The sequence below is a fragment of the Azolla caroliniana genome, unplaced genomic scaffold (assembly GCF_043228905.1).
Source record: "Azolla caroliniana isolate FFs.n. ecotype wild unplaced genomic scaffold, voAzoCaro1.0.p SCAF_2, whole genome shotgun sequence".
Classification (NCBI taxonomy): Eukaryota; Viridiplantae; Streptophyta; class Polypodiopsida; order Salviniales; family Salviniaceae; genus Azolla; species Azolla caroliniana.
This window is the reverse complement of record NW_028230437.1, coordinates 2,137,816-2,164,504: the sequence shown is the minus strand read 5'-3', so window position 1 is coordinate 2,164,504 and position 26,689 is coordinate 2,137,816. Positions and strand designations below refer to the sequence as shown.

Sequence of the window (26,689 nt, the reverse complement as noted above, 5' to 3'; positions counted from 1 at the left end):
TAAGTATGGTGGGTTCAGATTATAGATAAGAAAAAAGCTCTGATCTAGAGCTGGCATCTATCGGTATCGGGTGGCCGATAACCATGTAGACACAAATGCGGACACGAGCACTGACCTTGACTCTAACAAACGGACAAATCTCGGACTAGCGGGCCAATGACCAAACTATACATACATACTTGTCCCTAGATATCATTGTTGAACTTGTGCGCATTCTCGTGGCCCTGAACTCGAAGGTGCCTCCTGCCCACTGCGCTCGTGTATGCAATATCGTTGTTGAACGTGTGCTCACTCTCAGGGCTCTCTGATTATAGATAAGGAAGAGCTCTTAGCTAGAGCTCGCCTCTATCGATATCAGGTGACCGAAAACACCGGGCAAATACAATCGCGGACACGAGCACTAACTTGATAGACTAACAGTCATACTCTCGGGCTAATGACCAAACTATACATATTTGTGTATAATAGATATCATTGTTGAACTTATGCTCATTCTCCGGGCTCTAAACTCAAAGGCACATGCCCACTATGCTCGTGTATAAATATTGCGTTCTCGGGACGCTCGGTTTGGATACGTTGTTGGCCAACATTTTTATCACTTGAGACACTACGCAAAACTTATGAAATAATCCAATGTTGTCCGCCTTCCATAAGTTTGAGATTTTGCAACCATATCTCCATTCACTTGGTACCTTGACTTCTTCCATGTGTCTCCAAAGATGCTCATGAGCACCATATCAAAAGCTCGCTTGAAGCCTGTGAATGAATAAAATAATCTTTTACCATTTAAACGATTGACTTCGATTAGCAATAGAAGGGTGATAAGGTGATCAATGATGTTCTGTTTTCAAAATCCATTTAAGCGTTACGCATATATAGTCAACATGCGTGAAAGGAAATAATAGCACATAAATTCTCCCACATTTGTTTGTTCGTATGAGTTCTTATAATGGATATAATCATATATGTATATACAAAGTCCATAAAGATTCAAGTTACTATAATTAGCAACAAGTTATTATGTTCTATTTGTAATCCTTCCTTTTGCACCATATTAAGTAGGAAAAAAAACTACAATAAAATGGTTTCTTTTTTCTTTAATTTCATCTTTTTTTTAGTGAAAACCCTTCATTATCCTAATGAATCGGTCATTCCAACACAAAAGCACACTTTTTTTATTTTATTCTAGTGAATTTGAGAAAATATTATTGAACAACTAAAAAAAATTAGTAAAAAGAACATCATATATGTTATTTAATTTGGTATTTAAACTCGCCAAGCTATTTTCGCTAACTCAAAAAGCATTTCATATGAAACAACCACTCGTACCAATAACCAAAAAGAAACTATCTTCGATCTTTTGATGTAAATAAGCTACACAAATGTTGGTTCAAAACATGGGATTGTCACCATATTCACATTCAAAAGTAGGAGTTCCGAAATTATGACGTTAGGCATCCTCTGTTTGCCTAGTGAGGGATTCATTGCCTAATGAAGACATATCCAGAAAGGAAACTGAGGGGATTCAACCATTATTTATGGATTGATAGATTTCTAGAAGATTCCATTAGGTTTTTCATATTATTTAAATATAAGGGGCTTACAAAAAAATAGAGTTAACTCTAACATACTAGTTCTGATTCATTATTTTATTAGACAATATTTAACAAGCAAGATCCAGATTGACTATGAACGTCATGATTGGAAACACTTACAAAATAATAATATTATTAATCCACTTAGGGAGGAAGACACTAGTGGGCATGCGGGAATGACCCTAGCATGCTCACATGAAAACTCAACAAACATATATAAATATAATTAGTTTTTTGAAGTTGTCTTTTCCTCCATCTCATAACTATGTAGGATGTGTGCCAATGTTGCCAAGTAACTAAAGCCTTTGTGCGCTCTTGGATGTGTATAAATTGTTGATTAACTTTATGTATTCTTCTATTTCTTTGGTTAAGTCTTTCATCTGCATGTAAATGTACTATGATGTTTTCTCTCTCTTTAACTACATGGAAACAAATATTATACTTTTGAGCATCATGACATTCCTTGTAAAAAGCATTTTTATTTATGAATTGCATTTGCTTAAGAAAAGGATTTTCTTTGAAATCCGCCCCATTTGCATTTCGTGTTGCACCATTTTGGAATTTTGCCTTTTTTGTAATGGGCCTCAACCATTAGGGCAATTCCACCACTTGCATTGGTTGTTATCCCATATGACGTTATGGGCTCATTACGATATATCCAAAGATGAGCAATGTAATGGAATCCTTGAGGGGTTTTCGTGGTGGAATTGCATCCCTATCCACACCAATTTTACATTTCAGAATCGGCAATATTACGAAGAGCAAGTCTAGCCAAAGTTTCAATGCGTCGGTCAATGATATGGGGATTGTTGGTTGAGTACCGTAGAGAACATGGTAGGTAGTTGAAGAGGCACATGATGGGCCATGCATTCAAAGGAGGATGTATTGAATCCACGATGAAGTGAAAATGAGGGACTTGTGTTGATAGCACTATAGTGGCAAGTAGGAGTCGGCAACGACTCATCTCAAGCCTGAAACAAGCTATTAAACAAATTTTCACAGTTTGGCGGCTCGGTTCAAGCTTGAGCTTCCTTAATTGGTTTGAGCTTAGCTCAATCCAACTCGGGCCGTGACAAATTGGTTTAATGATCGGTTCAGGCTTGAAAACTCCCAAACCGGCTTAACCGGTTTGGCCTTGTCCAAACCAAACCGGTTCAAGCTTGAGCTTCCTTAATTGGTTTGAGCTCAGTTCAATCCAACTCGACCCTTGACAAATTGGTTTAGTGATCGGTTCAGTTTAGGCTTGAAAACTCCCAAACCGGCTTAACCGGTTTGGCCTTGTCCAAACCAAACCATTTAAGCCGAAACCGAACCGTATGTCGATTCTTAGTGGGGCAGGGTATGGAGTACTACTCGGAAACATTTAAAACTTTTCATCTAGTATTTGATCTCTCTCTCTCTCTCTCTCTCTATATATATATATATATACATATATATGCATATATATGTATATGTGTGTATCTCTATATGTATAATGTCTATATATATAATATACATATACATTACATATACATATGTATGTATGTATCATGTATGTATGTATGTATGTATGTGGCTGCACCGTCGTGATGCTTGGCATTCATTTTCTGCACCGGGAACTAAGGATCCGACCATGGCCAAACCCTAATGACAAACTGCACTCATAAACACGCGAAACCCTAAAATCAATACACGGAAGCCTTTCGAGACACAGGAATCCTTAAACTCACAGAGTCTGTCATTCTAGAGAACCCTAAAAGACGAAGAGTAACCCTAAAAGACAAGACAAGAGAAAACCTGGAAGACAAGAAAAACCCTTAAAAACAGGAGAAACCCCAAACGACAAGAGAAACGTAAAACTATAAGAGAAACCCTAAAAAACGAAAGCAACCCTCGACAGTTGACAGACAGAACACAGATATTTATAGTTTTTTCTTGTTTCATTGACTGATTTCCGTTCGAGAGAGAGAGAGAGAGAGAGAGAGAGAGAGAGAGAGAGAGAGAGAATGATGATGGCTTCTTCTTCTTCATCGCCACGGCTCTCATATGCCCATCTCTTCTCTTTTCAGGTGGCTTATTCTAATCACATGGACAGTCGAGGTTATTCTAACCAGGGTACTTTTGGATTTCTCGGCTTTGCCACCAGTCTTGCCAAAAAAGCAAGTATCTGCAAAACCCTCGTCTTTTGATAAAATGCCGTTTATTGATGCTATTATGTTGAATTACGCGTTCTCTTTTTAATTGAATGCTTTTTATGCATATGATGATGATGAATTGCATTTACCCTCTCTGATCAAAAGCTGTTTGTTGAGGAATCAATTGCATATGATACTTCTCACAAAATGCTGTGTATCCATCCATTGTGGTCACTGCCAGCATTATCTGTGAATATATACATATATATGATGAATTACACGTAATATGTTATCCAACTTTCTTGTTGTTTCCAGTGATTCATTCATACGGAAGAGAACTAACCCTACCTTTCACCGTTTGTGATAATGTAAGCCCATCACCGTTTGTGACAACGTAAGGCCCCCATATACTGCGATCCATCCAAAAAAAAATTAAATGCATTTTCCAAGGTTCATGTAACAGATTATGTAATTATATATCGCACTTCCAAGTAACTTCATACATTCGATAATATCGATCACACACGATTCATCATATGGATATATATGTGCAATCCTACATGTATCTCTTTCTTCTGCTTTCGTTTGAAGACCCCCATCTTAAAATTGAAGGAGATACTCTTGACATTCGGTTTTAAATTTTCGTATGGAATGGTGTGGTTTCTTGCAGAAAGGTGAATGGAATAGAGCCATCCTTGAATTTGACTTTGTGATGGAAACCATATTTCTGCAGGACAAAGATCGAATTGTAGTTGTGAGTAAAACTAGGAACCCTTGGATCATGAGTATTGTTTGAGAATTGATTTCTGTATAACATTGCTCATTCTGGTTAATTTGGGGGTACTCATCTAATTTTTTGACTTGGAGTCTACTAAATTGGACAGTTAAATCATGGTTATTATTGCCCAGTTGTTTTTGTTCTTTTCGAATAAGAAAAGGTTTGATCTACTTTGAAGAGGTGCAGATGCTTAGTTCTGTTACCCCTTGGTTATGTTATGCATCTGCACCGGCAGGATGAAAACTGTTTAGTGGAGGGTATTCATCTAGTTTTTCGACTTGGAGCCTATTAAATTGGGCTCTTAAATCATGGTTATTGTTGGCCAGTTGTTTTTGTTCTTTTCGAATAAGAAATGATCTGATCTATTTTGAAGAGGTTATTGAGACCTTCTCTTGGTGGCATGATTACCCTTGAGAATAAATTTCAAGGGCTCTATCACTGCCTCCATATCTCTAAAAAACAATTATAAGCCTATGCATTACTCCCATTCAACTCGATATCATATGATACATGTGCTCATCACTTGAGCCGAGTTGCAGTTGGCGCTGATTTAGAGCATATGCACGGTGATATGAACTAGCATATTGATCTTGCTTTTCAACTTGAATATACTGCAGTCCAATACCTTCCCAAATTATAGAAGAACTGTTAGGAGTGGGGGAGATTCAGATGATGATACACTGCTTTCTATCCGATTTGAGTAAGTATGAAGAATACAGCGTGAAAGTGGATTTTTATTACAAGGAACATTAGTAAGATTTATCATTGAGCTAAAAATGCTAGCTTAGTAACTCCTGTGCTTGAGCAGATTGATTGTTCACAGCAAAGATTTAGTATGCCTTGCTCTTTATCAAAGCAAAGATAATAAATCTGCAGGGCATTATTGTGTTTAACAGGAGTGAGCAATGGGAGATAATGGTTCAGAATGTGGAGGAGAAGCGAGCATTATTGCATCTGTTAGAGGTGAAACACTGCATTTGTTAGAGCATCCTATTTTCCTCAAAAAAACCACGTTATTTCTGGGCTGGTGATGAGGTAGTGATAGTTTCCAGTGTATCGGAAGGAATGCAACCCCAGAAGATGTTTGTGAACTTGGCAAGAGGAAAGGTATATTTGGAGTGGTAAGTGGATAAACCTCTCTGATTCTGTCTCCATTTTTTTTCTACATAATTCTAACACCCATTATTCCATGGGAAGGATAAATTTGTTATGAAACATGGTATGGTGCTTCGGAAAGCAAAAACAGCATATAAGAAGGATGAACGATATATTGTTGTGGTTCCTGGGAAGCTTCTAATGTTCATGGTATGATAGTCATTATGACCTCGTTCAAGCATGAGAAGTCTTTACCTAATACATTATGCTAGAAATTCATGTAGCACAGACCTCAGATATTGTTGGTAAACATGTCCGATATGTTACCACACTCGTCGGAGCTAGAGTGCAGGTATTGAATTTTAGTATTATAACAGAATATTCTCTCGATTGGAAGGTCTCCAGAGAATTCATGGGCCATCCTTATCTTCTTCATGGCAGATCTCACGCAAAAGTTTGGAGCTCGAGATTTTAGTGCCCAATACTAAAGATTTCGTTTTCAGCACTCCAACTTCCATGGTAGAGTCATTATCAGATTGTGAAACAAGGATAATATTTGTTGTGCTGGTTATTTGTTGTTGTTGTTGATTGTTTTGAAGTGGAATAATACAGGAAGATTTCTCACATTGGGTGAAGGTCATTGAAGCGTCAGCTAGAGGGGAGAAGATTGTATATTCTGATGAATCTGATGGCTATTATGACAACAATGATCAATATTCAAATCGAGGTGGAGGTCGGAATCCCCCAGAAAGACTGAGGATAGCTGGTGGCAACAACAGCAATTATAGGTCGAGAGTAGATGATCCCTATTTTCACGATGAACGAATGGGCAGTGATCAAAGAATGCCAAGATATGTTGATGATGATCGCAGACAACAAGGGCGAATGCCTATGCGAGACGAGATGGATGGTCAATACAACACAGGTCGTACAAGACAGCAACCCCAACAACGTGGTAATTATGAGCAGAATCGATCCAACGATTATGGACAGTCGCAATTAGCAGATTTCCAGAATCGCCCTGGCCAACGTGACATTATAGGGGGGGGACATGGAGGCCAAGGAGAGGCTTCAATGTCTGACGATCAGTTTTTTAAGATGAAGAATGCGAACATGAGGCGAAGATCTGTGCCCTTACAATGCTTGGATAGTGCATTAGATGACATGGCCGCATCCATTGGCAATATGCAGCTTTATGGTGGACAACAAGGTGGAAAAAACATAGGAAGGATGATGCCACAACAGCCTAACATGCAAACATCACAGCTTGAGTCAATGGATGGCCGTGAAGAATACAGTGGAAACTATATGAGCCGGCCTGGAGTTAGTAAACCTGTTGTCCAGCCAATGGGGAGAGATGATAAATATAAGGATGTGCCCAACAGCAGCTCGTATAACAATGCTTCATCTTCCTATGCACCGAAAAGGTCTGTTTATGGAAGAAGTGATACAAATTCATTTGGTGTTGTAATGGGTGGACCTTCGTCCTCACAGTTCCCTCCTGGTGCGAATAAGCCCTCGTTGCCTTCTGGCCAAGGAAACATGGGACTTATCCTTGAGCAACCTTTACCTCCGCTTCCTCAGCCAGAGATTAGAAGGCCTAGTAACCGGTTCGAGAAGAATGTAGCCCCCATTGCAAATGCAAGAATGTCAAATGTGAGTACATCTCGAATACATCCCCATGTATGCGTACGAGTGTGTATATGTATGCTCATATATCTAGAGCAAAATGTATATTTTCTTGTTATGATTCATACATACTTGTGACATGAAGTCTTTGCTTATGTTTACTATCTTTCAATATGAAGAAGGATTTCTGGTCACATATATTTAACATGTTCTACATTGGCTTGTGACAGGTATCTTTCAATGCAGAAGACTCGTATGAAGATCAAACGAGGGGCGACTTTCCAAATGATATGTATGCAGGGCAGGGATATGCCGGTTAATTTGCAAATAAACATGATGCGGTGCAGTTTCTCTTCCCTTTTCCTCTTTCCCTCTCTCTCACTCTCTTACAGCATAGCATCAAAAAAGTTGAGAGAAACCAAATTCGATCCTTGCCATGGGGTAGTCCATCCCATAGAGTTGCCATTGGTCTTCTCTGGCCATCAATAGAGTTGGATAAATCATTATTTTATGTTGTAAATACTACAAATATTAGCAAGGAGCAAAACACTTGTAGGTTCACGTGACCACTTCTGAAAAAAGGAACGAAGGCACATATAAAAAAAACTACATACTCTATCTGTATATCTGTGTCATACCCTACCTTTTTTAGCAAATTAATCTGGTATGTATTCTCCATATCTATGCCAAGCACGAGGCCTCTTCCTAGAGATGACTTACTCTTGGGTGATGTCTAAACCTTATACCTTAATCTACATATAGGAGACCCTTAGGTTATCCCCTCCCACTTCCATGTAAATTAACTAGTGAGTACCTTTGAACTTGTAAAGTAGTGTTTCTACCATGGCTTTTCGTTACAGTTAAATAATATTAGATCTTTGGAAAACGAGGTTTTCTTTGCATGATGCTTTCTTTGCAGCATCTCGAGTTTGATTTGAAACTTGGTAAGGATGTGAATATGGATTGAATTATCAAGATTTTGTAATTGGTTACTATTGATGAAATCGAGAGACTTGCTTTGAAGCTATAGTGGAACTTCCTAGTTTTGTATTTCAATGAAGTTGCTGAAATAAAAACACATTTCAATGCTCGTTTATGTATGTGGATCTGGGTGATTCATAGACCAATAAAATTCCCTTAAATTTGATCATGCCCTCCCTCTCCTCTCCATTGAGTTATCATATAGTTTCGATTTAGTTTAATTTGGAAATGGCTAAATTTTGGCATTGGTCTTTGAAACTTAAAAGTAACAGATGGCCACTGCATTTTCATTGATATAATTATCTCGTAGCTTCCTTTAAGCGAAAGTCAGTCTTGGTAATCTAAAGCGTGTCAAGTGAAGACCATGAAGTTGTTTAATCCCAATAGATTAGGCAGGGTTATTAGTGACATTTGAACCCCGATGCATGAGTTCATAAATATATGGCCTACCAATAGGAAAGTAGTCCCAATATAAGTATTGGGAGAGCGATTGTGGAAGACCTTATAGTGGAATAGAATAGATTTTTAATTATACGCAGTTTGAGACTTGAGTACCTTGCTTGTGGCACTCTTAAGTTTTGAGCTATAAGTTAGGCTTGTTTTTGGGCATTCACTGAGCATGTGGGGACCTTGAACAATTAAAATAATTGATCTCAAACCTATGCATAGGGCCAACGATATTGTATGGGCGTGACTCGTGAGCATCATTTCTCATTATGTGCACATGATAGATATTGTTATCTATTTTTGTTTAATTTGACAATACCTCGTCATTATGTCAACTACCCTCATCATAGAGTTCATTATCTAGATAATACAAGGCTTCTCCCCTTCTAGGGCCGAGGATCCTCTATGGTTGTGAGCATCATTCCTCATCATGTACACATGATAGATATTGTTATCTATTTTTGTTCAATGCGACAACACCTCATCATTATGTCAACTACACTCATCACAAAGCCGATTATCTAGATAATACGAGGTTTATTCCCTTCACCAATTCTTGTTAATAGGTCATCCGCCAAGACCTTCATTGGTCTTTTTGAGGTTGGGTTGTATAAGAGATGCACGTTGCGTGCTTATCGAGGATCTTATGAGCCTGAAACCCAAACCATTCAATGAATATGTTAGCAGACATGTCAGCTAGAATCTCTTTCGTTTTTTTCACTACAATAGCTTTCAACTCTCTCCATAACTCCACACAATGGGGTTTGTTGAGGTTCTCAACACAACTGCTCACCATGATATGATTTTGTGAGTTTCTGAACACAACTATTCATTGCCATGGGAGGTGTTGACGTTTTGTCCACAATGAGGAGTGTTTTTTGAGCTTTGCATGATAGCTTAGTATAAACAAAGTGTGTAGGTTGGGTGTGATTGGTTATGCCTACCATAAAGAGCTTCAATGGACTCTCATTAATGGTTCATGTATTATTTGGCCTAATATTAGATTGTCGTGGGAAGAGAAAATAATTGTGACACATTACAGTCGATTAGTTATAATCAATAGTTAAGGTGGTGCTTAATGGTAATCAAATGATTAATCACTATAGGTGATTAATTGACAAGAGAAAGAAATAGTAAAACAAAAATGCTAGTAATTTGGAAATAGGATGTACTAATCGTGATGTAAACAATCACAAAAACGGAGAGAAAAATTAATAATAGTTGGTAGCTGGTTCTTCCTCAATTGAGCTTTGATTTCTGTCAACAATGCCAAAGATGCAATATCATCCCTTCCACCCAAGGCACCTTCTAGTGTTAATGCTAACTTCATGAACCCCTCATCTCCTCTCACAAGTAACTCCCTTATTTTCTCTATGTTAAATGTACATATGAGAGTGTCTATGTGCATGTGTGTGGTAGTTAGTATGTGTTTTGTTATAGATGTGTGTGGTCACTTTCACATGAAAGTAAATAATGTACATGGTATGTGTGTGTGTGCAATGTGCACACTCATGTGTATGCAATGGTATAAATAAGTGTTTTTGTCTATGATTATATTTGTATATATGCTCATCTATGTGCACGGAATTGAATGTGTGAGTAAGCATATATGTGGAAATGCAATTGTAATTTGCAAAAGGTAATGTGTATATGAGCGTGTTGTGCAAGTACACAAGTGATAGTCTATTGTAGGTATTTATGTGTGGGTCTATGTTTACGTTTGTAGGGGAAAAAAGGTTGGTTGGAACTTGAGGGTATTGTGGGAACATAAAGTTTCCTCCCTCTCTCGTATGGGTAAATTTCTTAGGGAGGAGAGTAATATCTAGCATGTCAAAATGTGGTAAAGTCATATTGTGATTAAGTGATAGTTAGGTTATCATGTGAGTGTGATTAGGTTGTAGAGTGAGATTAGAGTTTAATAGTTAGCTTATATGTTAGAAGCTCGAGAGTGGTTGACACCCATTTTGTCTCATCTCACTAACAAACGGGTGGACAATGATACATTTCCACATACTGGCCTCGAGGTGGTTCCCAAGAAGAAGAATCAAGTAAGAAGTAGTATCTAATGAGAACATTGGAAGACACTACAACCACCATCCAAGATATGGCATCATTCCTCAAATGTATCCACAATGGCTTGAGATTCCTTTTCATGGATCCCGTTATTGATTTCTATAGTTTCACATTTTCATGAGTGGAAGATGATTGGATGCAATTACCTATTGTCCTTGGTAATGCAACAAGACACTTCCAATTGCAAGATCAAATGCATGAACTTCCATGATAAGGGGATTGGCTTCGTCAACATGCACCAAAATGGGAGCACATGTACATTCTTGTTTTAATTTTGCGAACATCTTGATTGCATGTGAAGTCCATGTAAACAATATTTTATGCAAGTTATGTGAGAGAAATTATGAGTTTTAAATAATTCTCGATGAACTTATTGTAGAAATTTGTAAATTCCAAGAACCATTGCACATGTCACATACTACATTAAACATGGTGTCTACTGGGCTAAAATAGTTTGAACTTTTTCTAGATTCATATAAATACTTTCGGGTGAAACCACATATTCTAGAAACTCTGCTTAGTTGTTGAAAGTGCAATTGTTTGATCTAGCATAAAGGCCATATTCCCAAAATTGTCGTAGAGCTTGACAAATATCCCAATTTCTATCCTCAATATGTATATATAATGGCATGTCTCACCCATTGGCGTGGAAGTAGGATGTGAACTTGGGCAACAATTATCCTCCCTGGTAATTTTCTCATCATTGAATATTAATATATTATATAATATATGGATGGGTTCTAATTAATATTAGTACTGAAAATTTAAGTTATTCATTATGTATGGATTGCTTCCAATGTCGTTTGATTTGTGCCTTTTTTTTCATTAAAGATAATAAGATTCTCCTTTTTACAATAATTTTCAACTTTGACCGTAAGAAAGTATGTGTTGAAATTCAATGAACATGAATTTTTTCAAATGGATTTGCCATTTTATGCAAAAGTATACACGAATTCACATGTGGGCTTTCCGTAAGGGTGAGGACTTCCTAAAACGTGCATGCCTTATTTAAAGTTTCCCATTCTAGGATAATAATGCAAGTTGCAACCCTACTTTGTCATGATGTTAGAATTTTGCCCAAATTAAATTCGAATCCACGCACATATTCATGGTTATCAAATATCGTCAATTAAGTAGAGCTCACATGGGAACAAGGTGGTTTGTATACATGGGCAAGTGGCTTAAGATGGGTTCACTTAATAATCCAAGATTTGATTTGATAGCAACTACTTGAAATAAATATGTCCACGTGTGAAACCTTATATATGAATATTATGTGATCGCTGGTAACAGTGCACCTAGAAGTAATGCCCAGAAGCTGAAAATTGTAGATCTATGGATGTTGCTAGCACCCATTATCATGTGGAACATTTGGACCGCAATATGTACCAGGGTATTTTCAGCAAACAAACGGCCTCCAGCAGAATCTATTAAGCTAATATGGCACATGCTAATAACTACATTGAGGGCCCAATATGAGCGGATTGATGGAACAGATGATGCTTTAGATTTAATAAGGTTGAAATTCAGAAAACGATGGTGTACTACACCGATGGCTATAGAAATTGGAGTGGATATATGATGGCAGTACGTAGTACCGAGATGGTTGTTCCCCCTTCCCATTAGATGATAGAGGGGCATGAATGACACAACAAACATGGAGAACAAATATGTGGGCTATTTAGTGTAAGATAAATAAGTGATGTAGTCCATATGGAAGTAGGTAATGTCTAAAGTTGTGTATTGTATGTCATTTTAACTAATGGAGTATATTCTTCTTTTGGAATATATATATATTATGTGGGTGAAAAGGGACAAAGAAATTTGTCCACACGAAACATTATACATGGATGTTGTAGGAGTGAAAAGGTGGCAAAGAGATTTGCGCACATTGCCATTTGTGAGTCGTGATGATGGAAAGGAGAGCAAGGTGTGTAGGACATGCATCACACTTAAACCAATGGTGTGCATGTTTTTCTTGTGTAGTGTAGTATGTACATTACACATTTTAGTAGGTGTTCAATGCATTAAACACCATACAAATTCTAGAAAGTGTAAATACCAGTAATTGTAAATATGTAGTTTGGACCATACATCAACATGGCATTCAATATATAAATACGCCTTTGCCTTGATGCCCTAGCTTTTTCCTAAGTGTCACACATGGGGCTACATAATGACCCTAGGCTTTCGTACACTTGTATTTTAGAATTACCTTGACCAGCACACCAATGCATGGGAATTATAGTATATCATGAAGAGTGGTTTAATGTCCCTCTTTGCTTTGAAATAAATAGTACAAAAATTCGCCAACACATTCAAACAAAGGTAGATTGTGATTGAAATTCTCATGTGGCTTAGGCAACACACGATTCAACATTCTTTTTATTGATGAAACAAAAGGTGGTATAGGATTGCATCGAATGCCACGTCGTTTCTTTTTTTGCATAGTTTCCCCTAAAATTTTACATGTGCAACACAACATAAAACCTTGCTCAGATGTAATAACAATGATTTGAGAAGCTGAGAAAGCAAGACTTAATGACAATTAGGATGGAATGTAAACGTGTTGCGACACGCAAGGAAGGCAACATACTTGGATCATATTCCTCACACATACCAAGCATTGCAGAATTTGAGTTACTTCGTAGAAGTGGAAAGATCGAATCATGCTGATCATGGAGGATATGATAATGAATTTCTAGAAATAGAATTAGTCAAAAAAAGGCATGCAAGTAATAGATGTGATTTGTGACTATTTGGATTCAAACCAGATGATGTGAAATAAATACAAGGAGTCCAAGAGAATTTAATCATATATCGTTACAACCTTGTGAACCAAAGGTCAACAATGTGTCCAAGTTCACACCCAACAAAAAGCTGGGGACAATATCTAACATTGTGAAACGTTCACATGTTCATCGTGGCAATCCACGAAGCATCCTCACGATGCCAGGGAATAGAAGAAGAAGGCATAAATCAATCATCTATTAGAGGAGGCCTGACTGAAGTCAGGAATAGGGAGGCCATACGTTTGATAGGAAAGCAAAAGCAAAAGCAAAAGCAAAGGTGAAGACAGAAAGCAAGTTAGTTGAGTACGTAAAATTCGTGTTCGTCTAGCATAACATTCGTTTCCATACGTTGGATGTTATTCAAACATTCATGTGTGTTCTTTTTTCATTTTTTAGGCTTATTTACCTCATAATAAATAGTTAATCCAAAAGTATGGTATTTATCATTCGTTCGTTGAGGGCGTTTTTTCTGACGCGAATGCGAATGCACGTATGGTACGTATGGTTCATACTATGATGCAACAGCCAAAGCAGGCACGAAAGCAAAAGCAAACGCAAACGCAAAAGCAGGGATCGTCTGTCTTGCCGGTGGGAAGGGGTTTTCCGGCCCAAGCAAGATCTCCGCGAATTGTCTATATATATATCTGTAATCTCCTTCCTGCACAAGCAAGATCTCCATGAATTGATCGATACGACTCCTTTTTGATTCCACAGATAGACAGACAGTGCTTCTTCTTCTGCCACACCCATGCCGACTTGCTTCTTCTAATCTCCCCAACCTCGGAGATGTCCTCCTGGGGTCTTGGAAGCTGGAAAAGACAGTCAGATCTGTTCCGAGTCGTGCTCGGCTATGGAGAGCGCGATCCATCTACACCCTCTGCACCCTCAGAAACCCCTCTTCCCACTTTGCTGTACCGCAATGGTTTGCCGATAAACCCTAATGATCCGAGCTTTCCATCATCGTTGTCGACAGCATCAATATCAGCATTGTCATCAACATCAGTATCATCTTCAACTTCATCATCGGCAACATCATTGATAACGAAATCATTATCATTATCATCATCATCATCATCATCATCATCATCGACATCCTCATCGACATCATCAACATCAAAAACATCATCTTCATCATCAGTATCAACAACAACAACAACAACAACATCATCATCATCATCATCATCATTGTCATCGATAACAACGTCATCACCATCATTCGATCCAACCTCACTTTGCAAGTTCCGAATCCAGCTCGACTGGACCTCGGCCGATGACGAAGAGCAAGTCGCCCTAAAGCTCCAATCACAACTTGCTGTCACACTCCCGGCTCCACATGACGAGGTTCGAGTTCACTTATGCACTGGCACTGACACTTGCTCTGGTACCGTAGATTCTGGTACTGGCACCATTGTTACGGACACTTGCACCAGCAGCAATGGTGAAGATATGGTTCGTGTCCAACTTAGTATTTGCAAGAAGAGAGAGTCTCTTAAGGCCATATCGGCAACACGAACGTTGGGTGGTTCGAGCCCACAAGGAGATGGTTGGGGAGTGCTTTCTCGACTCATGGGGGGTGGGGGTTCGTCTATGCATGTTAATTATGCCGAAGAACTCCTTGGCTATGCACAGCATTGGCGATCTCTCACCATTCTTGATTTGTCAGGTTGCTCTCTCACGGTAAGCTTGATCTTGTCTTTCCATCATCCTATACCTCATGTTTAATATCCTCTATGTGAAAGATAGCAATTGACTATTTTTTTGATCCAATGGCAAAAACCTGTGTATGGCTTATGTCATGATCTCAAAAAGCTAGTCAATTTTACAAGATAACATAAAGATCGTTATCCATACTATCTTTTGTTGTAAACAGTTTAAATGTAAGGATTCAGAGATCACAAAAAAGTACTATTTTTGGAACTCACCCTATTCATGTTTATTCCTTGCTATAAAAAAATGCATAATGACTTGCAATAATGGATTTTTTATTATTTTTAAAACAATTGAAAACCTTCCAGTGGTAGGGATTTGGATAATCCATTCAGTTTTATGCTATCATGTACAGAGAATCAATGCTTGACAAAAGCCATTTTTCAAACAAATGGTGTTGATTGCAATTTGGACAGTCAGTATGTTTTATGCTTCTGAATAAGGACTACTTTTTGAACGAACGTGTGTCAAAAACCTTCTAATATTTGGTTTAAAAAAAATACAGTTGGTTACTCCTACTCAATTAGGAGCAATGCTCGAGTGCTTTTCAAACCAATGGAAAACCTCCTTACACATGGCTTTGGCTAGCATTTCAAAAGAACAAAACCCTTTTACAAGATATCATGAAAATTATTGTAGATTTTTCAACTCAACCCATTCGGCTATCTCATAATATAAATTTTCTTCTCAAAGTAGACATTAATACAAACCCAAACTAATATATTTTCGAAAAAGCTGAAGAACGTAATATAAAATATGTCCGTTTTCTAATGTATTCTTATGAGAAGCATACGTCTAGATTGGTGCTGTGAAATTTTTGTTAAAGTTCATTTTTTTTTTGCAAACACCGTTATGTAGTAGACAAGAGGAGTACAACTTCCTGTATCCTGAAATTATGTAGCTCTTTTACAGGCTTTGCCAATAGACGTTTCACGAGTTCCAATGTTGGAGAAGATATTCCTTGATAATAATAAGATCTCTGCCTTACCTGCAGAATTTGGTCAATTGGAGCATCTTCAAGTCCTTTCGTTGGACCACAACTTGCTTGTTTCTGTGCCTGGTAATCCTTTATAGAAACACCTTTTGAAAGTTTGACTGAAAGCAAACACATTTTGATGTTTGTGATATGATTTACTCTTCTTTTGGCATCAATATCCGCATCTGCCAATAATATTAATCACAATGGAATGAAAAAGAAAACAAAGATACTCTTGTGCATACAAGAGACTTGAATACCTTATAATAATTAGTCGGCAAGGATATATAACAAGATCATTAATAATAAATAGAGTATGCATTATATATGTAGGAATTTTAATAAATATATGTATGTATGCATATACATGCACATGTAAAAAAAGTGAGTACAATTACACTTGTAATGAGAAATAACATTGTGGTCTGAAAGCCCACCAAAGAACTATTCACAAGAGAAGTGGCGAAACATTAGCAATATCTTTGGGTAGCAACATTCAAAGAAAGAGAACACATGCGGATCTTATTGTACAATGACACATGCATAAGAAGGTATCAGGACACTCATAGGTAGTGCTCTCTTTGCTTAATAGGTTTTTAATTCTGGTTTTTAATTCTGTAAATCATTGCACGGGGATTCTATCTACTTGAATAGAGGTGGAAAATGTGTGATTTTTTATGTTCTCCTTGTACATGTACAGTTGATTGATTTTGGATTCAATATCAATGGCAGCTGAATTGAAGCAGTGTTCAGCATTGGTGGAGCTTTCCCTTGAACATAATAAGCTAGTACGACCTCTTCTTGATTTCAGGTGAGCCACAGAAGGAATTCTTCTCTATAAAGTATTTATTCTCAATGACAGATGAAAGCTCTCAAAATTCCCTTGCTTTATTTGTTTTGCAGAGCTATGTCTAGGCTACGTAAACTTAGACTCTTTGCTAACCCATTGGAGTTCCTACCTGAAATACTTCCTTGTGCAAACTTGAGACATTTATCCCTAGCCAATGTGCGGATTGAAGGCAATGATGAATTATCCACTGTCAACGTTCATATAGAGGTGCGACAAGCTGAAGAACAAATCCATTCATAGAAATGGATAGAAAGATAACTTATAGTGTTAATAATTATGCTATTTGAAATAATGCCTGCCTGATATTTTGGTGGGATGGGGAAACCGAGTGCATAGACAATCTGATGAAGCAATATTATTACCTACAGAAGGGTTCGGTAGGAGCTGAATTATCTTCCATATTCCAGGGTTTAACAATAAATATTTACTTTTGGCTGAAATGTTGTAAGTGACCAAACAAGGTGTTTACTTAGTCTTTCACAAGAGCTCTATTGTTCTGTTCCATTAGACCTAATCTGAAGACATTCTTTTGTGAATCCTGGGTTAAATTTCTACCACAATAAAGGTTTGAGCATATTCTATTGTCCATGCTTTTCATATTTGCAAACCGATTGATTAAGGTTATCTCTGTTCTATTATGATGGTGCCTTCTTCCTGGACTTATAGCAAGAGATCGTTTGAGTTTACAATTTTTTACTTGTGTAAAGCATGTGAATGAAGCCTAATATATCTACCCTCAGTATTATGTGTTATGTTTGTATAAATCAGACATCTTTAGTAGCATATGAGAATTATCTAACCTATGCTTAATTTGTGCTCTTTACAGATGGAAAGTGTGTCATATTTTGTTGCTGCCAAGCACAAGCTCAGTGCATTCTTTGCTCTGGTTTTTCGTTTTTCTTCATGCCAACATCCACTATTAGCTTCCGCACTTGCTAAGGTAGCTGAGGATGAAGGAAACCGCTTGGCAATTGGAAAAGATCAAAGTGCATTACGACAACTACTGAATATGATGCTGAGCGACAACCGTCACGTGGTATGCTATATTTTTCCAGAACTTGCTTATAAATTCCTGGAGATTTTCTATGCGAAATTACTATATGTTATGCTGTGGTTTCTAATATTCTTTGTTTTTCTGATATTTATTTTAGTACTATTAATCTCTTAGAGCTTTCTTAAATATAGATATTTGCAATGTTCAATTCCATTTCCTATAATTAGAGGCAAAGCTGTTGTCTTCTTAATTCACAACTTTCCTGATTTAAGTTAATGTTCCTTGCCATGTCGGTTACATACCTCATAAACCAAAAACATCTTAATTTGCAAAATTTGCAATTTTACAGTATTTATTTTCAGAACAATTTGCTTTCCTGAACAAAAGAATGTAGTTATCATTGGCTAGGCCCTGATGAACCGCCATCAAGAAGCCCTTGAGATGTTGACATTGCACATTCTTTAGACATTTTCTTTTCTTTTTTTGTAAAAGGATATATTGCTGAAAAATTCTAGACAGCACCTTTCATTTTTTAAATGTCGGATTGATCATTTATGATAACACAGAGAAATGAGTTCACATGTCAAATAAAGGAATACAGTACAAAAATCTGCATCTTTATATCCAGAGTTTCTTATGCAGGTTGTGCAAGCATGTATGGCCTTGTCAGCACTGGCTTCTGATCCTTCATTGGCTTTGATATTAATAAAAGCCGATATCATGCAACCCATTGAGGCAGTACTAAAGGCATCGGCTGGAGATCCCCTCATATCAGTGCTTCAGGTTGTTGTGAATCTTGCATTTGCATCAGATGCAGTTGCTTCTAAAATGTTTACAAAAGATCTATTGAAACATCTGAAGATGCTCTGCACTCACAAAAAACCTGAGGTGGAGTAAAGTTGCTCTCGTTTGTGCAAATACATACCTTTAGTAAAGCTTTTTCCTAATTGATTAAAGTTCCTTTGTATGAAGACAGATTCAACGGTATGCACTACTTGCAATTGGGAATTTGGCATTCTGTCGAGAAAACAGGATCAATCTTGCTGCATCAGGGAGCTTACGTGAAATGCTGCTTCATCTTTCAGCTGCATCAAATCCTTCTGTTGCAAAAGCAGCAATGCGGGCCCTAGCAATCCTTGGTAAATGTCAAATAGAGACCGTACACTCCGAATTTATAATGCCATGTTGCTTGATCCTGGTCATTTTTTTCTAATTGTTCTAATATCAGGTGAAAACGAGTATTTGCGTCGTGCAGTTCGTGGTAGGCATGTTGGAAAACAGGGGCTCTCTATATTATCGATGGATGGGGGAGGTATGAGAGGTCTTGCAACAGTCCAAATGCTGCGAAGATTAGAGAAAGGAACAGGAAAACGGATCCATGAGATGTTTGACCTTATCTGTGGCACTTCCACTGGTGGAATGCTTGCTGTAGCATTAGGCATAAAAGGAATGACTTTGGATGAATGTGAAGAGGTTTACAAGTCTTTAGGTATATCCTTCATTTTTTGCACTATTATCACTTTTAGATTTAATATCACATGCTTATATAAATGAATGCAACTTTGTATTGAACTATGTTAAATGCATTTCTAATGAGTACTATTAACCCACTTCAGGTGCCTGTTGGAACAAGGAAATTAGCAATAAATGGAGGTCTATATAGAAAACATATGCAGCTGGAGCTCAAATGCCACAATCTACTATAGGTTGTCTAGTTCCATTCTGTTGGTATGATGGGATGCACTGCAACTGTGCTGTAGATAGGTCCCCATAGTGTATATTACTCCATGTATCTACATGAACCAATGGTCCTCATAGTCTACTATTTATATCCATCCCCTGTTTGGTCCCGTTTCAATTATTTATTATATCACCTATCTGCCGCGAAATTTCCAACAGGCTTGAAATATGAGGAACTCTTTGCATCAACATAGAAAATATGAGTTGAAACGAATTTGTATGATGGAAAAACTGAGCTTTTGGAAACTAGTTCCAGTTATTATATTTCGCGCCTTATCTAAAGATCTGTTGTGGACACATAGTGTTCTTTTGGAAATGTGCAAATGTGAAAATAAAGAAGAAACCAAAATTTTAATGCAACTCCATTTTCAACCGATAATCTAGATAGGGAAAAGAGGGGCCTTAACTCAAAAATCTCATCTCACACACCCAAGATTATTAATGTCTCGAGACAACGTCTGCAGACTTCCATGTTATGAGGAGAGTTTAGCAACATATTGTCTGTTCTAAAATAATAATAGAGATTTAAGCTAGCTGAAGAAACATTTTACTGAAGCTCTCTTATGTCTATTAAAGAGTTCATTTCACAAGGAGTGAGATCTATAATACAGGCAACAATGTACTACTGAGCTTGTGTACTGCTACAGTTTGGCATCACTTTCCAGGCATGCTGGGACAGACCCCCACACGCTATCATCAGCCTGTTGACAGTCATGGAAGTGTCTCTATGACAGTAGGAGAGCAATACCTTTTTCATGTAATAGCTGTGATGTTGATAATGATGGAGAGCTCATCATCTTTGTGGAGGTGTTCGGAAATCCTAAATTTGAAACCCTTCAACTAGTGGGTTTGGGAGGGTCTACAGTATTTATCACATAATGGTTTATAAGCCAAACTTTGTGGGATGCCTCCTATGACTGTTTCATAAAACAAAAACTGTCTTGCAACCACTGTTAATCATTTGGGAAATAGATCTTCTGAAGTGTCACTGCAACTGCGCATCGTAATAATATGGTCTTCTTTCCTTGAGAGGTTGGTGGAAAATCCATACACAGGATGGGATGGGTAGTAACCTACTTTATAAAATAGGACAATTGTTAAAATTATGGAAGCAATTATCCCTGAGGCATATAAGTAAAAGATTGTGTGGTGCAACTTTGAAAAACATACGTCTGCATATTACATGAGTGATAGTTTGATTTATGTATACTTGACTTTTTTATGGCAGGGAAGTTGGTTTTTGCTGAAGCTACTCCTAAAGACAATGAAGCAGCAACTTGGAGGGAGAAATTGGATCAGCTATATAAAAGTTCTTCGCAAAGTTTTAGAGTCGTTGTCCATGGATCCAAGGTATTTTTGCTTTATCTAACCTTGTAATAATAAGGGTTTGGTTAGAAAACCATAGAAACTGCTTCCAATATTTGTAGTTAATAGTGGAATCTCTCCACTTTTCCTCTGTAGTTAATATGTCTGTATTAGGTCACAGTTGTGGAAGGCAGTGATGGTGGGAGTAGTGCAAGAATGATCATTTCCATTCAAAATGGCTGGTCTTCTCCCCCATAAAGTCTCTGTCACTTTTACGGAGCCTCCTCTAAGTGCAAGAGTGATCGTTTCCACTACAAAATAGCTGGCCTTCTCTCCCGTATGAGATCTTGATCTCTAGTCTGTTACTTTTATGGAGGCTCCTCTTGACTGATTGTCAAGCTGAGATTAGCTGGAGCTGAGGATCCATGGATTGTTCTCATTTTCTTGTTTCTCTTTTGAGTTGTCAGTTCTCTTTATGAGCTTGCACTTTTAGTTTGTGTGGAGCCTGGTTCCTTTTTTATTTGATTGTCAATGAATAACCAGTATAATGATCATAAAGGCACCTCATGAGTCATCTCCATCTCTTTCAGACTGTATGAGAAGTATCTTTCTGTCATATATGAACATTATTGTCAGAGCTGACCAAGAGCATTCAATTTTCCTTTGTTAAGAATCGATGAGTACCGGTTTTTCCTTTTTAAATACAATTATCTTATTTTTGGGCTCCTGGTGCTGTAGCATAATGCAGACGAGTTTGAGCGTCTTTTGAAGGAGATATGTGCCGATGAGGAAGGCGACCTGCTAATAGAATCTGCTGTTAGAGGTACTCCAAAGGTTTTTGCAGTGTCTACACTTGTGAGTGTCATGCCGGCACAACCATTCGTGTTTCGAAATTATCAGGTATGCTATGGATACATTTTCTTGATTTCTCCAAATGCCCCGAAGATTTTATTATTTCACTAAAATGTCCTTAATCAACCCCCTCTCAAGTTATATGTGATATTTGAGTAATTATATGGTCAACTTGTCCCTTTTCGCACTTTTTCGTAGATTGCTAGGGGGCAGTTGAAGGGTTATCTCATAGTTTTTAGTAGATTTGAATTTTTCATGTATATCTCTGAGGTACATCATGGTGTTCTAAGTTAATTAATATTAGCCTGGTTCAACAGTATCCTGCAGGAACACCTGAAATCATACCTTGGGCAGTAGATGGCCCTGCTGCTTCAGCTTCAGGAACAGCAGCCACGGCAACTCCTTTATCAACACAAACTGGTGCTAATAAGAGAAGTGCATTTATCGGAAGCTGCAAGCATCGCATATGGGAGGCTATACGAGCATCTTCAGCAGCACCATACTATCTTGATGATTTTTCATATGGTGAGCTACATATAGGAGATCATGAGCATCTAATAGATACAATAGATACAAACTGTTGGCAAGTTTTGCTTATTCTTTTTTATTTCCAAAAGATACAAACCGTTGGCAAGATGGAGCAATTGTTGCCAATAATCCAACAATAATCGCAATACGAGAAGCACAACTTTTATGGCCAGACATTAAAATTGGCTGCCTTATTTCACTAGGATGTGGTAACCTTCCAACGAAGGTATGATTGTTAAAATTGGTTTCCTTTATGAATTTGAATTGAATGTTCATGCAATGAAGATGCTGTCAAACATCAAGTATGTTTTTACAGCCTCGGGGGAAAGGAGGTTGGCGCTACTTGGATACTGGTCAAGTTTTGATAGAAAGTGCTTGCTCAGTAGAACGTGTTGAAGAGGCTGTGGATACATTGCTTCCTATGCTACCTGATATACAATACTTCCGTTTCAATCCAGGTGATTTATTGCATGATATCTAATTGACAGACATTTGCTGCCCCACTGCTTCCCATATGCAGTTGACAATCATATTTTTTGCCTCAGTTGATGACAGGTGCGATATGGAGCTTGATGAGACAGATCCAGCTGTTTGGCTAAAGCTTGAGGCTGCAACGAAAGAGTACATTGATTCAAATACAGCTGCATTTCAATCCGCGTGTGATTGTGTAGTTCCTCCTTTGCCTGAGGAAGATCAATGGGCAGAAAAATTGAGACCAGTAGGGAAATTCAAACTTCATGATAAAGGTATTGCACTTCGCTCTCCGTGTTCAATATTGTCTCCTACAACTGAGTACAGCACGCCTCTCCTTTTTACTAGGAGCATACAGGTTATCGTACACTCACAGTTTGCATGACAATGGTCTCAACATATGTGCATATTTAAATGGCTAGCTACCATTGTGCATGTTTTTCTTATTTATTCTACTTACGCTTGAATCACCCCCATATGACTGGTAGTGTTCTGCTTGGTATCTTTATTATGCACATTCAATCCAAGGTATGAAATAGACATTGTTGGGGCTGACTTTGGGATGTATATATTGGCCTTTGTTAACCCTAGACTCTAGCCATCAACAGGTTTAATTAATTAATATGTTTTTATGTTGTTTACCAGAAATGATGCTAAACACCTTCGATTTTATTTTCTTCAGGGAAAAGCATGGATGATGACGGTGGACCTCGATTAGGGTGGAGAAGAAGAGTATTCCTAGTTGAAGCATCAGGTAATGTAGAGCCCCTGAAGTTATCCGGACACACTTGCAAGTTGGAGTCTTTCTGTTTGCAACATCGAATCAAAATGGAAAAGTTTAGCACCCCTCAAGGCACCACCTCAAACACGGCTGCTAAAATCAGTACTCCGTTTGCATCGCCATTGTTTTCTGGGATTTTTCCAGGAAGCCCACTTATGCATAGTCCAGAACTGGCATTACACCACCTTGAGGTTATCCCTCCGCTTAGTCTAGATGGTAGTGTGCATAATCAAATTCTTTCTGGCACTATTGCACACTCTCCACAAGGGTCTCCTCTTGGTCCACGGAAACTATCTATACCAGTATCATATCTCAATGAGAAGCTTCAGCGGTCTCCTCAAGTGGGTATCGTTCACTTGGCCCTTCAAAGCGATTCTGCTGGGCTGATCCTCACGTTAGTATTGAGTAATCTCACTTTTCTGGTTTTAGTAAGTGATATTATGTGTGCAAGTTTGTTATTCTATGCAAGGTTGCTATTCTTTCTACTTCCGATAATCAAAACTTGAAATCTCAATACTCTTGCATTTTGATTAGAAAATATGATAGCTGGTCCACCCAGACATTTCCGGAGATTTTCTGGGTGTCTCTCCTTCACCAAAGAGTGAAAATTCATCCATAAATATTCTAATCAACACAATCGGATATGACTTGATGAAAAAAAATTCAGTGCATGTTTTGACCTCCTAATTTGATTGATCATATCTATATTAATTATTGATTGTTATAATTTATTGCAAATTTTCTTTGATTTTATTATTCCCTTGGACTCAACTAGTTTCTAAAGAGTAATTCATTGCTAGTTTCTCACCTTGTACTTTGCATGCAATGCCTTGATTTATTACAAATTGTTTTTTCTTGGTTTCTACTTGCTCAAATTTTTTTAATCATAATTTTATTTCTATTTAGTTTCATTTCTCCTAAAAAACTTGGTAATATTCATGCAAGTTTTGTGAAAATATTGCAGCTGGCAGAGTGACATATTTGCCGTCGCTGAGCCAGGAGCATCTGCACAAGCATTCTTGCACACTGTCATGGCAAACATGTGCCTTTACCCAGATAGCCGGCGGAAAAAACGCGAAAGAATCTTTCCAAAGATCACAACTGTGGCTGCTCTTGTTTCAGAGTTCCCAAAGTTCTTTGTAGGAAGGGCTTTCTATCGTTTTATTGGAAGGCAAACACAGGTTCATCCCTAGAAAAATAAGTGATGAAAAACAATAATAAATCAATCTATGTATATACTTCAAAAGAAAGAAATTTAGGATGCTAAGTTTGTTCCAGTTCTTTGTAGTTTGAAGGGGTGGCTTTTTTTCAGCTTCCTGTTTGCTGTACAACTAGAAACAGTCATCTTCGTCATCATCTTTCTTTCTGGTATCTGAGTAGAGATCACATGAATGCAGGTTCTACCTGATGATCAAGAAGTTGGGGCATATCTCTTTCAACGAACTCTCCCATCGATACATTTGGATGCCGAAGATGCACGATGGATGGTATGATGTTGTTGCCTTTGTCAAAAAATATTCGATGGATTTGTAACATACATTGATCTTCACTGCTTTTCAAGATGCAATGTTTATCTTTGGTTCCAATCCCTTCATAGATAATGATTGGATTTTGATGCTGTTCAAGATAATATGATATTTGAAATAAGATTTCATAAATCCCTTCATAATCAATTATTGATATTGGTTGCATTTAAAGACGATATTATGTTTATATTATCCTTTCCTATATCCCATGAGGTTGATGTTTGACCGAAAGTCAGACTGTTCTGGGGATAATGTGCCTGACTTTTTCAAGATGGTATGATGTCTTGGTTTTATGCTTTCTTAAGTCCCTTGATGAATAATGTCATCAATCTTTGTTGCATTTCAAGATGGAATGACGTTTTGATTGTATGCTTTTGTAAGTCCCTCAATGGATGATGTCATTAATATTTATGTTTTGATTATGCTTTCTGCTTTTGCCGAAATTTCTTGATGTATAATATATGATTGCTCGTGCTATCTAGGTTGGTGCGTGGCGAGATAGAATTGTGGTCTGCACGGGAAAGTATGGTCCTCCTGCACAGCTGATAAAGGCTATTCTCGATGCTGGAGCAAAGGCTATTATAGCATCGTCAGTAGAGCTCCCTATAAGTCATCAAAATCCTATAAGTGACATGAATATGGCCTCAACTACCTTCGAGGATACGGTATCAGGGCAATTTGTTATCGGCGGTGACGATGAGGATGATGATTTAAGCACCCCTGATAGTGACTGGGAAGATGTTGATTGGGAAGACGGTGATTTTGAAAGTTGCGATCAAAGAGTCAAAAGGCAGGAGAAGGAAGAAGGAGAGCTTGCATCATTTATCACAACTTTTTATGATGCCATTTACAAAGATGGGATTAGTGCAGATCTTGCCCTGCGAAAAGCCATGGAATCACACCCAAAAATGCAATATCAATGCCATCTTTCTTTTAGTAAGTAACTCTTGGAATGTGCAGCAACAAATAAGAGCTGCATGCATATGTGACAAAGCCAAAGGCAGTTGCTATTAGATTATTATGATCGTACCTTGTTCTATTCCATCCAAGAAATCAACAGTCTCATGTGGAAGCAAAGAAACCCCAAAAAATAAAAATGTTGTCCTAATGTATAAAGGAAGTAAATCCTAATACAAAGCAAGGACAAAGGCATTGTCTCCATAGTGTGGACTTCCTACCCTTTAAAGCGCCCTATTAATTTGTTTTATAGAAATTTTTACATTCATCTATACTTATCTTTAATAATGTTGAGATACCTTCTTTTTTCGGTTTTATTTTAAGTTCAATTATGACCATTATGGCTTGCCCTTGGTTATCAAACCACCCCTAGGATACCGTTGAATCTTCTATAGAAGGTGATTTGGCCCTTACCGAAAGTTTCCCTAATGTAGCAAGGGACATTATTATTGCCAATGTGATCTCATTATAATCATTGTCCCACATTAGTTCCCCACT

At 37.7% G+C, this 26,689-nt stretch overlaps 2 protein-coding genes across 7 annotated transcripts; both read left to right on the top strand.

Moving 5' to 3' along the window:
* The first annotated feature begins 3,352 nt into the window (after positions 1-3,352).
* On the top strand, positions 3,353-8,215 carry LOC147867055 (uncharacterized). 6 transcript variants are annotated; one of them, XR_015529302.1, is made up of 11 exons: positions 3,353-3,733; positions 4,380-4,463; positions 5,105-5,187; positions 5,384-5,450; positions 5,540-5,608; positions 5,685-5,792; positions 5,872-5,934; positions 6,024-6,101; positions 6,195-7,238; positions 7,442-7,701; positions 7,747-8,215. XR_015529302.1 is itself a non-coding variant. In XM_087314741.1 (10 exons), exons 1-10 carry the CDS (start codon positions 3,581-3,583, stop codon positions 7,529-7,531), a joined length of 1,839 nt encoding a protein of 612 aa, XP_087170867.1. In that variant the 5' UTR covers positions 3,353-3,580; the 3' UTR covers positions 7,532-7,707. The 6 variants fall into 6 exon arrangements, 1 of the variants encoding a protein (XP_087170867.1); XR_015529303.1 differs by having other exon boundaries at positions 3,353-3,737; positions 4,384-4,463; XM_087314741.1 differs by lacking the exon at positions 7,747-8,215 and having other exon boundaries at positions 7,442-7,707.
* Positions 8,216-14,247: 6,032 nt separating this feature from the next.
* On the top strand, positions 14,248-26,463 carry LOC147867054 (phospholipase A I-like protein). Its single transcript, XM_087314740.1, has 18 exons — positions 14,248-15,181; positions 16,124-16,271; positions 16,920-16,998; positions 17,091-17,244; positions 17,864-18,073; positions 18,674-18,919; positions 19,008-19,170; positions 19,260-19,520; positions 21,000-21,121; positions 21,815-21,976; positions 22,246-22,453; positions 22,546-22,682; positions 22,773-22,914; positions 23,002-23,202; positions 23,610-24,102; positions 24,673-24,889; positions 25,106-25,195; positions 25,717-26,463. Exons 1-18 carry the CDS (start codon positions 14,291-14,293, stop codon positions 26,176-26,178), a joined length of 4,386 nt encoding a protein of 1,461 aa, XP_087170866.1. The 5' UTR covers positions 14,248-14,290; the 3' UTR covers positions 26,179-26,463.
* Positions 26,464-26,689: the final 226 nt, after the last annotated feature.

Excerpts from the sequence above, each read along its gene's own strand:
- LOC147867055 (XM_087314741.1), top strand. The coding sequence starts at position 3,581 with ATGATGATGGCTTCTTCTTCTTCATCGCCACGGCTCTCATATGCCCAT. Across the intron at positions 5,793-5,871 it reads GGAAGCTTCTAATGTTCATG|ACCTCAGATATTGTTGGTAA; the intron begins GTATGATAGTCA and ends CATGTAGCACAG. Across the intron at positions 6,102-6,194 it reads TCAGCACTCCAACTTCCATG|GAAGATTTCTCACATTGGGT; the intron begins GTAGAGTCATTA and ends GGAATAATACAG.
- LOC147867054 (XM_087314740.1), top strand. The coding sequence starts at position 14,291 with ATGTCCTCCTGGGGTCTTGGAAGCTGGAAAAGACAGTCAGATCTGTTC. Across the intron at positions 23,203-23,609 it reads ATTCAAACTTCATGATAAAG|GGAAAAGCATGGATGATGAC; the intron begins GTATTGCACTTC and ends TATTTTCTTCAG. Across the intron at positions 24,890-25,105 it reads TTATTGGAAGGCAAACACAG|GTTCTACCTGATGATCAAGA; the intron begins GTTCATCCCTAG and ends ACATGAATGCAG.